The following is a 14294-nucleotide window of genomic DNA, read 5'->3' on the forward strand; positions in this document are numbered from 1 at the left end:
CCACTCCAAGAAGCATCAAATTCTGAGGAGAAACAATAAGCATTTTGTCCTTTGTAGGTGGCACTGAAGACTGAAGCAGAAACCAAATGCTAAAGACAGTGCTTTTAAAGGGAGAAGTCATTCCAAATGACTAGCTCATTTCTTGATCAAATTTCTTCTTCCCTCTCATAAGCAGTATCTGTAGAGGTATGACAATGACACTGTAGGAAGATACTGTTATAGCTACACAGCAACCAACTAAGCTTTGTGAAGTCTAAAATATACTATTGATAAGTTGTTCTCTGGCAGCTGAAATGACTCTGGAAATATCAAATGTATACTTTCTTCACAGTGTCTTAACAGAGTATATGCAACATGGACACTTAATTTCAGATAACAAGACCTCCTCACCAAATCCAAAAATCACTCAAGAGAAATGGAAAAAGCTTTTGTCATTAACTACCCAGTAAGTGAAAAAAACCCAGTCTATTTCACACAAAAAGAACACAAGTACTTATGAGAAGACAAAACACAACATATTCAAGGGAAAAAAACCTGTCCAAAACTATGAAATGCTTGCTACATACCTGCAGAAACAGGAGAACCCAAAATAGGTCCAACGTTGCTGGGAGGAGGCAGAGCTGATGGAAATCTCATTTGTGCTTCTCCACCATACCTAAAGTTTTTGCAAAACCAAAAATTCTCAACATGTCATGCACAGCCCATTTAATTTTCATGCCTTTGAGAACTAACAGAAGTTTTGTGGTTCTTCTAAAATGGGGAATAAAATCCCAGTGTAGTTTTAAAGAGAAATTTACCAATTTCAAAGTCAGGCTTATGCTTTAGTATCTTTTCAAGGTTTGCTACTACAGGGAAGTGGAAAAAAAGGCACAGTTGAGATGACTCACGGCTGTCCTTCTACCTTCCACATGTAATTTCTATTCATGTCTATCCTATAGTGTTACATGAGCACTTTGCTATGTCTTCCCTTGCTAACTCCAGAGTTATCATCCACATTTGGTCTCAGATTTTGTGATGAAATTGAGTTTAATAAAGAGCAACTGTTCACAACCTACTGAAAACAGCTGACTGACTTTAACACCTGCACAAGTTTTGGCAAGGAAAAAGGTTTTTGGGAACATAACACTCCAAGCTGCACATTTTATCATCACTCTCAACAGCCATATCTTACCAAAACCTGTTTTCTCTTCCTGCGAGGACAGCGAAGAGACCCACAATATAGGGTCAAAAGAACCTTGTGAGGTTCAGCAAGGCCAAGTGCAAGGTGCTACACCTGAGTTGGGGCAATCCCAGACACAGCACACATTGGGGGAAGAACTCACTGAGGGCAGTCCTGTGGAGAAACACTTTGGGTTCTCATGGATAAAGAGCTGGAAATAAACCAACAGACTGCCAAAAAAGCCAACACTATCCTTGGCTGCATCAAAAGAGGAATGGTCAGCAGGTTGAGGAAAGTGATTCTTCTCTTACAGTCTGTCCTTGTGACACCCCACCTGCACACCCTCACTGCATCCAGCTCTGGGGTCCTCGCTACAAGAAAGAGTTTGGACCTGCTGTAACAGGTCCAGAGGAGGCCATGAAGACCATCAGTGTGTTGGAGCAGCTCTGCTATGAAGACAGATTGAGAGCTGGGGTTGTTCAGCTGGGAGATGAGAAGACTCTCGGGAGAACTTATAGCATGTTCCAGGACTTAAAGGACGCCTTATAAAAATCAGTGAAGACCAACTTTTCACAAGAGCAGATAGTGATAGGACAAGGAGGAACAGTTTTAAACGAAAAGATCAAAGAGATTTAGGTTAGGTATTAGGAAAAAATTCTTTACTGTGAGGTAGGTGAGGCACTGGAAGAGGCTGGCCAAAGAAGTTGAAGATATTGCATTCATATTAAAAGTATTCAAGGCCAGGATGGATGGGGCCTACAGCAACATGATCTAGTGGGTGGCATGCCTCCCCACAGCAGGATGTTTGAAACTAGATGATCTTTAAGGTCCCTTCCAACCCAAACCATTTTGTAACTTCCTGCATATACCAACTTCATTAAGGCAGCCAATGACAATACACCACACCAAGGATATGCAGTACTTAAGACATACAGATTGCAATTTAATCCTCCAGAGTGGAAGCTCATACTTCGTCACTCAAATTGTACTGGAAAAAACAAACAAAACTAAACAGCAACTACAGCCGAAGCAACCAACCAACCAACAAAAAAACACCTCACAAAACCCAAAACCACCACCGCCACCAAAATATGAACACCTAAAACCAAAAGTCACCAGGCCCTGAACTGGCAGCAGGCTAAAAAGTCTGTAGAAATGTTTAATGCTGTGGTGATTCTGAGCATAATATTCAGAATGACACACAGAATTGAAACTTACCTGAAGAATGCTCGAGTAGCCCAGGCAGATACTTCTCTATCATAGGCAGCATTAGAACAGGCCAAAATAAGGCAAGTGGCACAGGCCTGATCCTCCTAGAGCATATTACACTGTCAGTGTGTTGCCTTACCTCAAATAGGTGATAAATAAAAGCATAGAAGTTATATTCCTCAGTAACTAAAACAGTAAATACTTCCTGCAAAATTTTATTTAGAAGCCAGGGAAATCGGCTCTTTCCCATTACAGACAAGAAGTGAATCCTAGCAAGCCAATCCTCTGTATCAGGTAAATTTTAGCTATACAGTTTTTGCAACCTCAGTGCTATTCCTTGTATAGAACAATCTCCATGTCTGACACTTGAGTAAGATTCATGCAATTTCTATAAGAACATAAATTACCATTGTGTTTCAAGAAAAAACACCTGCACAAATCAGTGTTTGCATATTCTAGTAACATATCAATTATGTCCTATCCATGCACAAGAAAATAGATTATTACAATGAACACTCACTATAGATACTACACAATACTAGTCATATTAAAATCTAACCAAATTTCTGCTTGTTTGTTGTTTACCTTAAAGAAAAACAGCTGCTAATAAAAAAAAATACCCAGACCAATTATACACATTTCTCCTGGCCTTCAAAATATAAAAACCCCTTGCAGTGATTGGAATCCAGCTTTTTGAGAAACTCTTCCTCTCCTGCTCTCAGATGAACCTCTTTCTAAACTAAGAACTGCACTAGACTTCTGCATACAAGATGTACAGGAATTTCAGGGGAAGTGAACTACAAGTTTGTTTTTAGATACCATAAAATGAGAAATTATTTCTCTATACAATTTAGCTATATGTAGACAATAGAAAAAATTATCGCTTTAACTGGCAAATGAAATGTTGACCAGAAGATTGCAGCAACAACGAAAGGACTCCAAATCTTCCACTTTTCATAATGCATCAAAAGCTTACCTGATGCAACTTAAAAAATCTCTCAATCTCTTCTCCATCTCCACCTGTATTGCTCACAAGCAGATGACGCAGCTGATCAACAGGTCTGAGTTTATGAAACATAAAGCTTCCCTAAAAGTAAGGCAAAGCAAGTGAGAATAAAGTGGTCTTTACTGCGTTTCACCCCAACACATTCATCTCCATGATGTTTATCTTTAGCATTTTGAGTTTTCCACTGTTGCACCGTTGGAACAAAACGCACCTGGTGCCCAAAGCCCAGCTACCATTCACTAGTGAGTCTATGAAAGATAAAGTACTGCAATGACTATAAACTCTCCATAAACTGAGTTAATTTTACTGTTCTTACCCTAACACAAAGGATAGAATATAAGCATATACAAAGTATATGTAGAAAAGAAAGGCTCTGTGTATCTTGCAAAACTGCCTGGAAGAAAAATGCTCAAAGAATTCAAGGCATGGGAAGACTTCACAATAATCACCTTCCCTGCATTCAAACTAACTACTGGAAAGGACCCAATTAATGTCCTCAACAAAACAGCTCCTATTAAACAAATGCAGCTTGCAGGTCTAGAGTTTGCAAGACATTAATATTTAAACACTTCTTGTTTTAAATAGCCTATTGGTCAAGATATTGAGTGCCTAAAATATTGCTAAATGTAATCAGAAAAGTAGGAAAGTTCATTTCTTTCTCTTTGTGGGTTTGTTTTTTAAAACCCACTCAAAAAACCCTTTTTGGGACTTTTTCTATGACAAATAAGAAATTATTAATTCAAATTTCAATTGCCAACAATATTTACTTGAACTGTATTTTCTGGACAGACAGTGACTGTTTCAATTTTATATAATCAAGAGCATAACTGAAGCTGAAAACACTTTCCAGATGATTTGTATCTGCAAGTGTTTCTGGAGAGCAACAAATACTATTGATATACTGTATAAGAGAAATTGGTCTAAGAACTTGGACTAAATTTAAAATAGGTACAGATAGTTTCAGCAATCTTCTTCCTTATTCCGATTCATGTTCACAATGTAATTCTTAAAACGTATCTAAAATGAATCATGTACAGGTTTAGATGAGTTGTCCAATTTTATACTTGTTCTTCTGATTACCTGTACCAAGAAAAGTAATACTCACCTGGGCTGAAAGCAGAACAAACTTCTTAGGTGGCAGCATGTGTTGCTGCACAACAACAGGTGAATCAGTAATGGGAATAACATCTTTATTTAGTGGTGTTACAATCTTTTGAACTTTAAATTCATCAATAGCAGAAAGAGCCCAGGAATGTCCATCAACACGGGTTGTCATCTGAAGAACAGATAGATATTATCCAAAGCTTGGTCACAGACATGGGCTTTGCACATCCATGGTAATATTTTACTATTTACTGCTTAAAATTACACAGAATAGAATCTGCTTTTCACATAAGAAAACTCAAAGAAAATAAGCAAGTTCTTGTACTGTCCAACAGAAAGTTACCATCAAATTTACAGCTATATATACACTGCTGCTTTTAGGAGAAAGGGAATAATATATTGCTTCTTTTGGGGCACGGGGATAGTAAAATATTTAGTAACATCATGTAACAATTGTTTATGTAATAGCTGTTTTACAACTATAGTTGTTTGAAAACAACTTGCAAAGTAAGGCTGCTACAATATAAACAGCAACCATCTACTAACCATATCAGAGGTAAGTACCTTAGGCATCCTGAATTTAAATGAATTCTAAAAGAATCAAGAAAAGCTGCAACTGAATCACTAAAGTTTACAAAACTTTCACAGCTGGCAGTAGTACTTCAAATATAGAAGGTCAGGAAGAGACACACACTTGTGAAGACATTCCATAAAACTATGTAAGCTAACAAGGAAGAACTGCTGCTCAACAACACGCTGCAGTTTTATTTGGGAAACCCAGCTGTTACTGCCAAATGCCTTGAGAAAAAAGAGGCTGGCACTTGGGATATTTATGTGTAAGTTTTTGCAGGGAAGAGATCTGAAGCAACTATCAAGTTCCTTTTTAAGTTATTAGTTAAAACAGCAGATAAATCAAAACCTGACTTTGAAGCTTTTTAGCTTATACAGCCCCTCCATTCACTGCAACTCCTTCAGTAACACTATTTTTGAGATGTCACTCCCCTACTTCAGCAGGAGACTTGAAACTTCTTTCAGAGACGAAATACGTGTTTTCTCTGAACTGACACATAAGGCAACTAACCCCCTCCAAACCCCTATTACAAACACACTTATGTAACAATCAGGAAAACAAAAGTCAGAACCCCTTCTCATGAAAAAATAAGGAGATTAACCATGTGTGGATTTGAATGAAGACATAGCATATAAGTTTAAATAAGGAATCCCCAAGTTTCTAGCATCTACATTTTAAACAATCTTTATCAAATTTTATCCTCATCAAGAAACACCATTATGCACTAAGGACCATGTTTTTCTGTGCTTGTGCACAATATGCAGCATTGCTACAGACAACAGTATTCTCAAATACATTAATTAGAAGTCAAATCTTAGAAGTTGAAGCAATTGTTTTTGACGTTTAGCTTGCATCAAGCTAGACAAGTATGTTTTAACTAGGGATCCCTACTAAGAGAGACTCATTCAGCTTTGTGAGAGTTTCCAAACTCTTCATGAAGTTTTCTGAGATCTACTTATTTCTTGCAGACAGTATTATTTGGGCATCTGATATTAGGAAAGAAAACATAATAGCTAGATTTCATCAAAATCATACAGAAGTTTCCTTTATACCTGTGTTTCCACCATTGGCTTTTGAAAAGGGAAAGAATCATGATTGACACACCACAGGATATCATTATCTTCATTTTCTGAAGCTGCCATCAGCAGGACCCCTAGCAAGAAAAGCAATAGTAAGTCCTTATTAGAAGCAATCATCACGCATTAAATGCAAACTCATTAATTCATTCCTAAATTAGCAAAACTCAATCTTTCAGTCATTATCATAAGATCTGAATAGCAAATAATATCTCCTGGGTGTGTATGTCATATGGTTCTTCAAAAGGTCACTTTCAACACCATTTGCCATCTAAAAGTTAAAACTGATGTTTATGCAGATCAATGTAATAATGACTGTTACACACAAAAAATAATCTCATCTGAGCCATGTTCCACTGCTTACCTTTGCTGTAAAGAGCTCTGTGAACCTTTGCAGGCTTCTCTACGTTTGAAGAAGCTGAAAATCCAGGTGGCAAACGGACATGAACCAAAGTTAACATGGAAGGACGAGCTGTTGGATGTTTAAATTGTGAAGTACTAAAATACAGTCGGACACCTGAACAAAAGACGAAAAAAATCACAAACTGTGCAGATATCATTTATCAGTTTAAATAGAGGGGTGGTAGCACTGCTTTTTTACCTGCATGTGTGATTGCTAGTAGTTGACAGTCTATGGATTCAGAATTTTCAATCACTGCTATTTGAACAATAGGCTTAAATACAGAACGATCAATTGTTCTGAAAAATAAAACAAAAAAAACCCAACACACTTTTAATTCAAAGAAATAGATAAACATTATTCAAAACTGTATTGTGAAACTATTGGCCTTAAAGGAAGCCTCTAATACTGTAATTGTCATGAACATACCTGGCAATGCTCCCTGCAGCAGAAACTATAGCATTTTGTGAAAGAGAAGTAACCCTGGTCATTCCTTGACCATCTTGCCCCAAATCATAAACCTGCAATTCAATAACACAACTTAGTGATTTATGAATGAATTAATAAATGCAGCCCCACCTATCAAGAAGCAACTCAAGCTGCGTTTTTATTTCGTACTGATGTTTCCATAGAATTGAGGCTACTCTTTCCTCAGAAAAAAAGTATTTCAAGTCTTCAGCACACACATTGCTACAAGAAGATAAACAGGAATAAGGGCCTGACACAGCTACAGAGAATTCTCAGGTATTGAGGTAAACTTATGAACATATCTGTACATTATTACACACATTAGTAACAGACCAAAGAGTCATAAGAAGTCACATACTTGCAGGACGCCTTTTTCTGAGCGGGTGTACAAGATATTTCGAGAGTTGTCAATGGCGATTTGAACTACAGGATCTGGAGAGGGGAGAAAAAAAGAAGAACCAGCAATCAACACTGGACTTGAAAAGGCAAGTTTAGGACAGAATACCTAAAAAATAATGAATTTTAAGTTAAAAAACCTGCAGTTTTGTTCAAACAAGACTGCTGATGTAAGTGATTTAAAACAGCAATCAACTAACACAACTGCTAGTAAACAAACAACAAAACCCCAGAGCAAAAAACTGTATAGTTTCAAAATAATTTTTCACTAAGCAGTGAAAGAGGGTAAGATTATCCACTTACAGATTTTCCATGTTCATGTTGATCCCACTAAACACATATTAATTTTTTGCTACAGATAACTAACTTTAGTCAGAAATGTCAATTTTTTCAGGCTTTGCTATCTATATCCTGAATTAGACGCACAATTTGTGCCGCTCTGTTATAATAATCAACCACTGTAAGTATCACTAACAATAACTAAATGCTGAGTAAGCAAAATATTCAGACTGACTTCTTGGTAGTATTATTTTAAAACTTTACATTAAGTTATTGGCTAATTCTTTAACATCAGTACTTACCATCCTCTGAGAATGTGAATTGTAGCAATGAAGGAATAAGAAAAGACAGCGCGCTCTTTGAATGATTAATTTTTCTACAGCGCTGGCTAAACCAGCCTGCTTCAGCCTACAATTTAAAAGAAATACAGCATTGAAAGAAAAAGCAAAACAAAATCCAAACTAGATGTGATATTAAAAAAGTCATTAAAAGGACAAGCATGAAAACAAGTAAAGATCTAACCACAAACTATTGACTTAACTGAACAAGTATGCATTATTCGATGGAAAGAAAACACTGATAATTAAAAGGAAAAATTTGCATTAAAAAAGTGTGCAGATGTCACAATTTGAATTTTTTAAGTTCACCAAAACTGCACTGCTATTCCTCACATAATTACTACTTCTTCAAAGAAAATGCATCTACCCTAAGCTGTTGTGCAACCAAGCCATGCAACACAATTATAGAAGTAAAAAGACCTGGCATGATTTAGAACTATTATTGCTGAGATCCCACAACAGTGAAATAATGAAAAAAAACCTGTGTGTAAAACCCACAGTCACCTGGTATGCTACTTCATATAAGCAGCCATCTTTTCCTGCCAAAAAGATCCGCCCATTATCACTAGAAGTGATTGCCAGGATGTAGGTGTTGTCAGTAGGGAGCGAATACAGAGGATCTGGTAGCAGCTGCATTCCTCCAGACATGCTGTCATTGAGCGATCCAGTACCTTCAATAAACAAACAAACATAAATCCTCTTTAGTTTTTAAGCTATTTTAATAAATATTACAGGTCTGTGATAAGAAACATTTCAGAAACCAGAAAAAATTACAGCAAATTTCATAGTTACTGAATACATTCTGGAACAGCTTTTGTCCAGTGTGAACTGCAGAGTAACAAATCCATTCTACATAGGTTTCCAAGGAAGGAAATGCATTGTTTTTAATTTCTGTAGACTGTTCTCTCCTCCAAATCACAGCAAGTCCAAAACAGGTTTCTACTTGTTTTCTCTTTCACACCGACATATTATTAAAAAAAAAAAAAGTAGTATAATTCTCATACTCTCACCAAACATTTTTTTCGCTTAGTATACACGGCATAAAAACATGTTATCAGGTTCTCAATTTTTGTGGTTGGAGTAGAAATGCCAATGAAGTTAATGAACTCTATTCACCAGTTTCAAGATTCATGTTCCTGTCTTCTCTCTCTCTCCAACATGCTGTTTAATTAACAGGAGCACCTGTTTCAAAAGCTCTTTTTACATTAAATCAGCAAGTAATAAAACTCAATGCTTCTCATGGAGTCCATGATCCAGCAAGTGTGCACACCATAAAAATTATCTTCCCTGCTTGTAACATGGTTTAAAGATTTAAAAACTAGAAAGGCACTTGGCACATGGGGATTTTTTTTAATATTTTGAGTGCCTACTAATAAAACTGATGTGTATTTGTTAATACACAACTGGGAATAAGGGGAGAAGAGAGAATTACCTGACTGTATATTAGAACAATGAAGCCCTAAAATCACAATATCCACAGGAGTAGCCAGAACAAGTAAATGTCGTACATGAGGCTGGAAGATACCTAAATAAAAAAAGAAATTTTAGTTTGCACCCTGCTTCTCGGATCAGAATGATGTTAGCAAATAAATCCATTGGAAAGCCACATCAACTGATTAGACAGAGAAGTCACTTGTAAAGCCTAATGATCTGTGAAATTCTAGAATTAGAAAGGAGTATCAGCCAGCAGCTCAACTTCCATTTCATTAAATACAGGATATTTTAAATGACTTTTTTTTACCAACATGCTTCTTTTAAACTCAACTCACTTGCCAGTTCAACTTTGACTTTAATGTTATCTAAGCAGTAGATACTGAAATAACTGTGAGGGCTATAAACCAGAATCTCATGGAAACTATCACCTGAATATGTAAATTTATAAATGCACAAATGTTAAAGCATGATGTGGAAAAAAATGCAAGCTTATCAGTGTAAATAATTGTTATACTACACATTATTTTTGGCTTGTAATTAATTTCATGTTTCTGGAATCAAAACAAACTCATATATCCTGTGCGTACATATATACACATACACAAAACACAGATTTTCACATATCATAGATCACTGAGGCTGGAAAAGACCTCCAGGACCACAGAATCCAATCTTGAAACAGAATGCTACCATGTCAACTAAACCATAGCACCAAGTGACGCATCCATGCATTAAACACACATGCATGTTAATATCTACCCATATATAAAACACAGAACATCTTTTAGGTTTTATATTACTTTGTATTTTAATTGTAACATTTATATAAAATATTAATGCAGATATATATATATATAAAGACTAAAAAAAATACACAGAGGGTTCAGTACTGCCCAATTCTAATCTCTGTCATGACATTCCTTACCTGCCTTTGGCTTTACAAGGCCCACTGCAAGAATAGTTTCACTGAGGCCATCAAAATAAGCCAGATCCCCTCTGTCAATAAATAAACAAAAAACTGCATGAAATTTTTCATATAGCATTACATAATAACATAGGAAATAAAATCAATGTATATTTAAAATTATTAATATTTTTGTAACACTCTGAAGCCATCTACATCTTTCAGTGAAAGCAGGTCATTAGAGCTGCTTGCAGCTCCTATAGTTGAGTTTCAAACCTGAAATCCAACTGCGGTTTTTTTTTGGATTTTGTTAATTCATATAGTCTGCTCTGAATTACACAGTGCAGCATCTGCAATACTGATTAATGTCAAAAGAAGGAAATCACATGGGGGTTTTTCCTCCCATGAAAATTATCTGAAGCAAAAATTCCCAACTACCTCCCCACACCATGAAGCACTGTTTTCTTTGGGAAATGTATTTAATACACTCTGACACAATGTAAATGTATAGATAGTAGCTAATCTGAACTTCATGCGTTTTTGGAAATGCAACAATATGTACAAAGCAATTCTTACTACACAAATGCTTACTATGGGGGCAAATAAAGAAACAAACATGCAAACTATAAATTTATCAAAGCCACTTCTGAATCGAATGAACTTATTTTCAGTTTTACCCATCTACAAAATAAGCAAGGATGGAGAGCTTCAATTACAATACTTCAAAATACTAATGCCCTATTACTCACCATTGTGGGAATGATTGGTCACTCTACACACATCTCAGTACTTACTGAATCTATAAAAGTTAGGCAATTAGCATAATTTGTATCTACCTTTTCAGCACAAGCAAAGCCTCTGCGTTAGTACAGCAGTAACTTTAGAATATTAGCAAAGTCTAACCAGAAGCAAAAACATTTTCCTTTCTCTCACCTGCAGATGATTTGGCAGCAATATTACTAACTCTTACACATCCTTAAATACTTAGTATTCAAAAGTTTTAGTAAAACCTGAAAGAAATTAAGATCAGTGAAACTGAACAGCACATCTCTATGCTGCCAGTAAACAATCTTCCCCTGCTGCAGTTGCTTAATTCTGGTACAATACCAATAAAACAACATCAGGAATGCATTCTCTACATACCCATCTTCATAGTTCCACATAAAGATGTCACTGTCAATGGTCAGCCAAGCTCTGCTGATCTCTGGAAATACTCCCATCATACAGTTGCACTGCATATCTGAAGCACTGCTGATGTAAGGATTAAATGCATTTTGGGTAGCAAAGGCAAGGTCTTCTTCGGAGCATTTAAAAAAATCATTAATATGCTACACAAACTGTATACTTGAAAATTCTTCATATAGAAATCAATTCCACCAACAACTCTACACAAATACCTTGTTACCACTTAAGAGTGTTAGTAAGAGAACCTGAACAACATTAAACTTTTTTGCTGGAAGTCTGACAAGAAGACTGGGGAAGAAAAATATGGAGGCAAGAAGTTTGTTTCTAATATTATTTCTTACACAATCTATGACATATATTTTCATAAGGATACGTCCAAACTGCTCCACTAGCTCTGGCGGAAGTGGGACTCGGCGGACTGAGCTGATTTCTGGAAGATTGGGTATTGACAGCATACCTGGTCCTTGTAAAGGATAATCCATATCTGACATACCAGATACAGTAGGGCTACCTGCAAGAAAGAGCAACAACAAAAAAAGTCTTGATGCTTGATGCTGCAGAAACTTTAAACATGTAAGTATCACTACTCAAAAGATATGTGTGGACAAATGTTTCTGTAGGAGTAAAACCATAAACAATATATTGAAGTCTCAAATCAGGTAAGAGCAAACAGATTTGCAAAAAAACTCTTACTACAACTCACCTGGACCCCAGCCTACTCTTTACCCCCTTTTTTCTGTTACACCCTCCAGTGCTTTTTTCATTGTATGGCCAGACATTCACATGAACAAGCCAGGAGCATATTCCTTCACCTAGAAAAGCTGACTGTACTTCCAGTACCGACTTAAAACACCCACATACATCCACTGTTTTATGTGCTGTGTATCCACGACGCTGCCAGAGCAGTTACAGTGTGGCCATGCACATCACTGCACAACAGAACACAGATACTCTTTGTTTGCATCCAGCCACCTTTCCATATATATGACTAGAATGTCTCTTCAGAGCACACTCTGCCAGGCACTCGGCACTAATGGAGAAAGAAATGCTGCCTCCACGTGTTATGGAGAACAAATATCTGATGGCAGAAAGTACACCTTATATCATAAGTGTGGCACAAAACTGCTGACAAAAAAAAAAAAAACAAAACAAAAGCCAAAGAAGCTTAAGAGAGCTTTCCAGGCTGCTTGGACCTTAGGCGTGGTGGTGGGCACTTGGTTACCATAAGAGCATTTTGCACGGAACCTCCCAATAGGAAGAACCTAAAACTAGGGCCGTTTTCTTCACCTTTTACAGGAACATGAGGCACTTTAAGCCCAGTCCTCCTGCACTGCTCACACCCACAACTCTGATCCTCGCACTGAAGCGGACACTGTACGGCCCATGCACCACTCCGCGACCGAGACGCCTCCTCACACCCGGCCCCAGTCCCCGAGCAGGGCCCACAGCCCGCAAGCGTGGCCGGCCGGGCCGCGCCGGCCGAGGCCGCCCCGCGGCGGGGCCCGGGGCCACAGGGACCGCGAGCCACAGGATCACTCACCGGGCGCCGGCACCGCCAGCAGCTCCGATAAGTCCGGGTAGCAGCGGTCGTCCTGGATCTGCCGGTCGATGATGCGGCCCGCGTTCTCCAGCGCCTCTTGGGCGGTCGGCGCGGCGGGGCTCATGGCTGCGGGCATCACGACGGCAGCGACAGAACGGCAGAACGAGAGAACGACAGCAGCGACACGGCGATGGCGGGGCCGCGCTCCCGCCGCTCCACCGCCCGCCCAATCCCGGCAGGCCCCGCGCGCCAGGCCGCTTCCGGCGGCGGGAAAGGGGGCAGCGGAAGGGAGGGGGGCGGGGAAAAGGCGGCCGGGCTTGGGCGGCGGCTCCGGAGCGGGGAGGTGGTCGCTGCCGGAGGGGATGAGTGGAAGAGCTCAGTAAGAGGGGGCCTCATCGATGTGCTTAAATATCTAAGGGGGGCGAGCGAGTGCCGAAAGGATGGAGCAGGCTCTCCTCAGTGGTGTTGAGGAAGAGGCAGTGGGCAGAAACTAATGCACAACAAGTTCCACGTGAACATGAGGAAGAGCTTTAATGTGCAGGTGACCGAGCACTGGAGCAGATTTCCCAGAGAGGCTGTGGAGTCTCCCTCTCTAGAGCTATCCCGTTTGTTTGGACACAACCCTATATACCACGTGCTCTGGGATGGCCCTGCTTAAGCCGGGGGCTGGACCAGGTGACCCACTGTGGCCATTCCGACCTGACACATCCTGTGATACGCTCTAACAGGCGGGCTGGGCCTGCGGTGCGTCACCGAGGCGTCCTCAGGGCCGCCTGAGGGACAGGCGTAGTCTGCTGTGCAGCCCCTCAAAGGCACAAGGCGGCCCCAAGGGGAGCAGTGGGAAGCGGCTCCTGTCCTGTGTGGCCCTGGGCAGCTCCCTGCCCACCTGCCTGCTCTGCGGGCACGGTAGCTCTGGTTGGGCCCCGGTGACAGCCCGCTCAGAGACAGGGTCTAGGATCACACATATATCGTATATATATTGGATCATATAGATCTCGGAGATCTTTTCCAACCTAAATAATTCAGTGTTTATTTGCTGCCAGCCTGATGTGGTAGTGTGGAGTGCACAAAGTAGTGCAGACATGCAGATTTGGAAAGAAAATTCAAGAAAGACAAGCAGCTACTGGGGAGGGTTCAGCAAAGGCAGTAGTAGTAGTAATAATAATAATAAAAATATGAAAATAATTATTCTCATACAAGAAAAAAATATGGTATAATATATATT

General features: G+C 39.1%; 1 protein-coding gene across 2 annotated transcripts in view; it reads right to left on the bottom strand.

Moving 5' to 3' along the window:
- NUP155 (nucleoporin 155) overlaps positions 1-13300 on the bottom strand; it is a 30078-nt gene extending 16778 nt beyond the window's left edge. For both annotated transcript variants that reach the window (XM_069001735.1, XM_069001734.1), the window contains exons 1-16: positions 13070-13300; positions 11903-12040; positions 11488-11584; positions 10366-10436; positions 9439-9531; positions 8511-8677; positions 7971-8076; positions 7352-7425; positions 6955-7046; positions 6727-6824; positions 6490-6642; positions 6102-6202; positions 4480-4650; positions 3345-3455; positions 2378-2472; positions 567-655 (exon numbers count right to left, since the gene is read on the bottom strand). In XM_069001735.1, the coding sequence (XP_068857836.1) occupies positions 567-655; positions 2378-2472; positions 3345-3455; positions 4480-4650; positions 6102-6202; positions 6490-6642; positions 6727-6824; positions 6955-7046; positions 7352-7425; positions 7971-8076; positions 8511-8677; positions 9439-9531; positions 10366-10436; positions 11488-11584; positions 11903-12040; positions 13070-13205 (1792 nt within the window). In that variant the 5' untranslated portion in view covers positions 13206-13300. The remainder of the gene's footprint in view (positions 1-566; positions 656-2377; positions 2473-3344; positions 3456-4479; positions 4651-6101; positions 6203-6489; positions 6643-6726; positions 6825-6954; positions 7047-7351; positions 7426-7970; positions 8077-8510; positions 8678-9438; positions 9532-10365; positions 10437-11487; positions 11585-11902; positions 12041-13069) is intronic.
- Positions 13301-14294: the final 994 nt, after the last annotated feature.

This window comes from Aphelocoma coerulescens, assembly GCF_041296385.1.
Source record: "Aphelocoma coerulescens isolate FSJ_1873_10779 chromosome Z unlocalized genomic scaffold, UR_Acoe_1.0 ChrZ, whole genome shotgun sequence".
NCBI classification, from domain to species: Eukaryota; Metazoa; Chordata; class Aves; order Passeriformes; family Corvidae; genus Aphelocoma; species Aphelocoma coerulescens.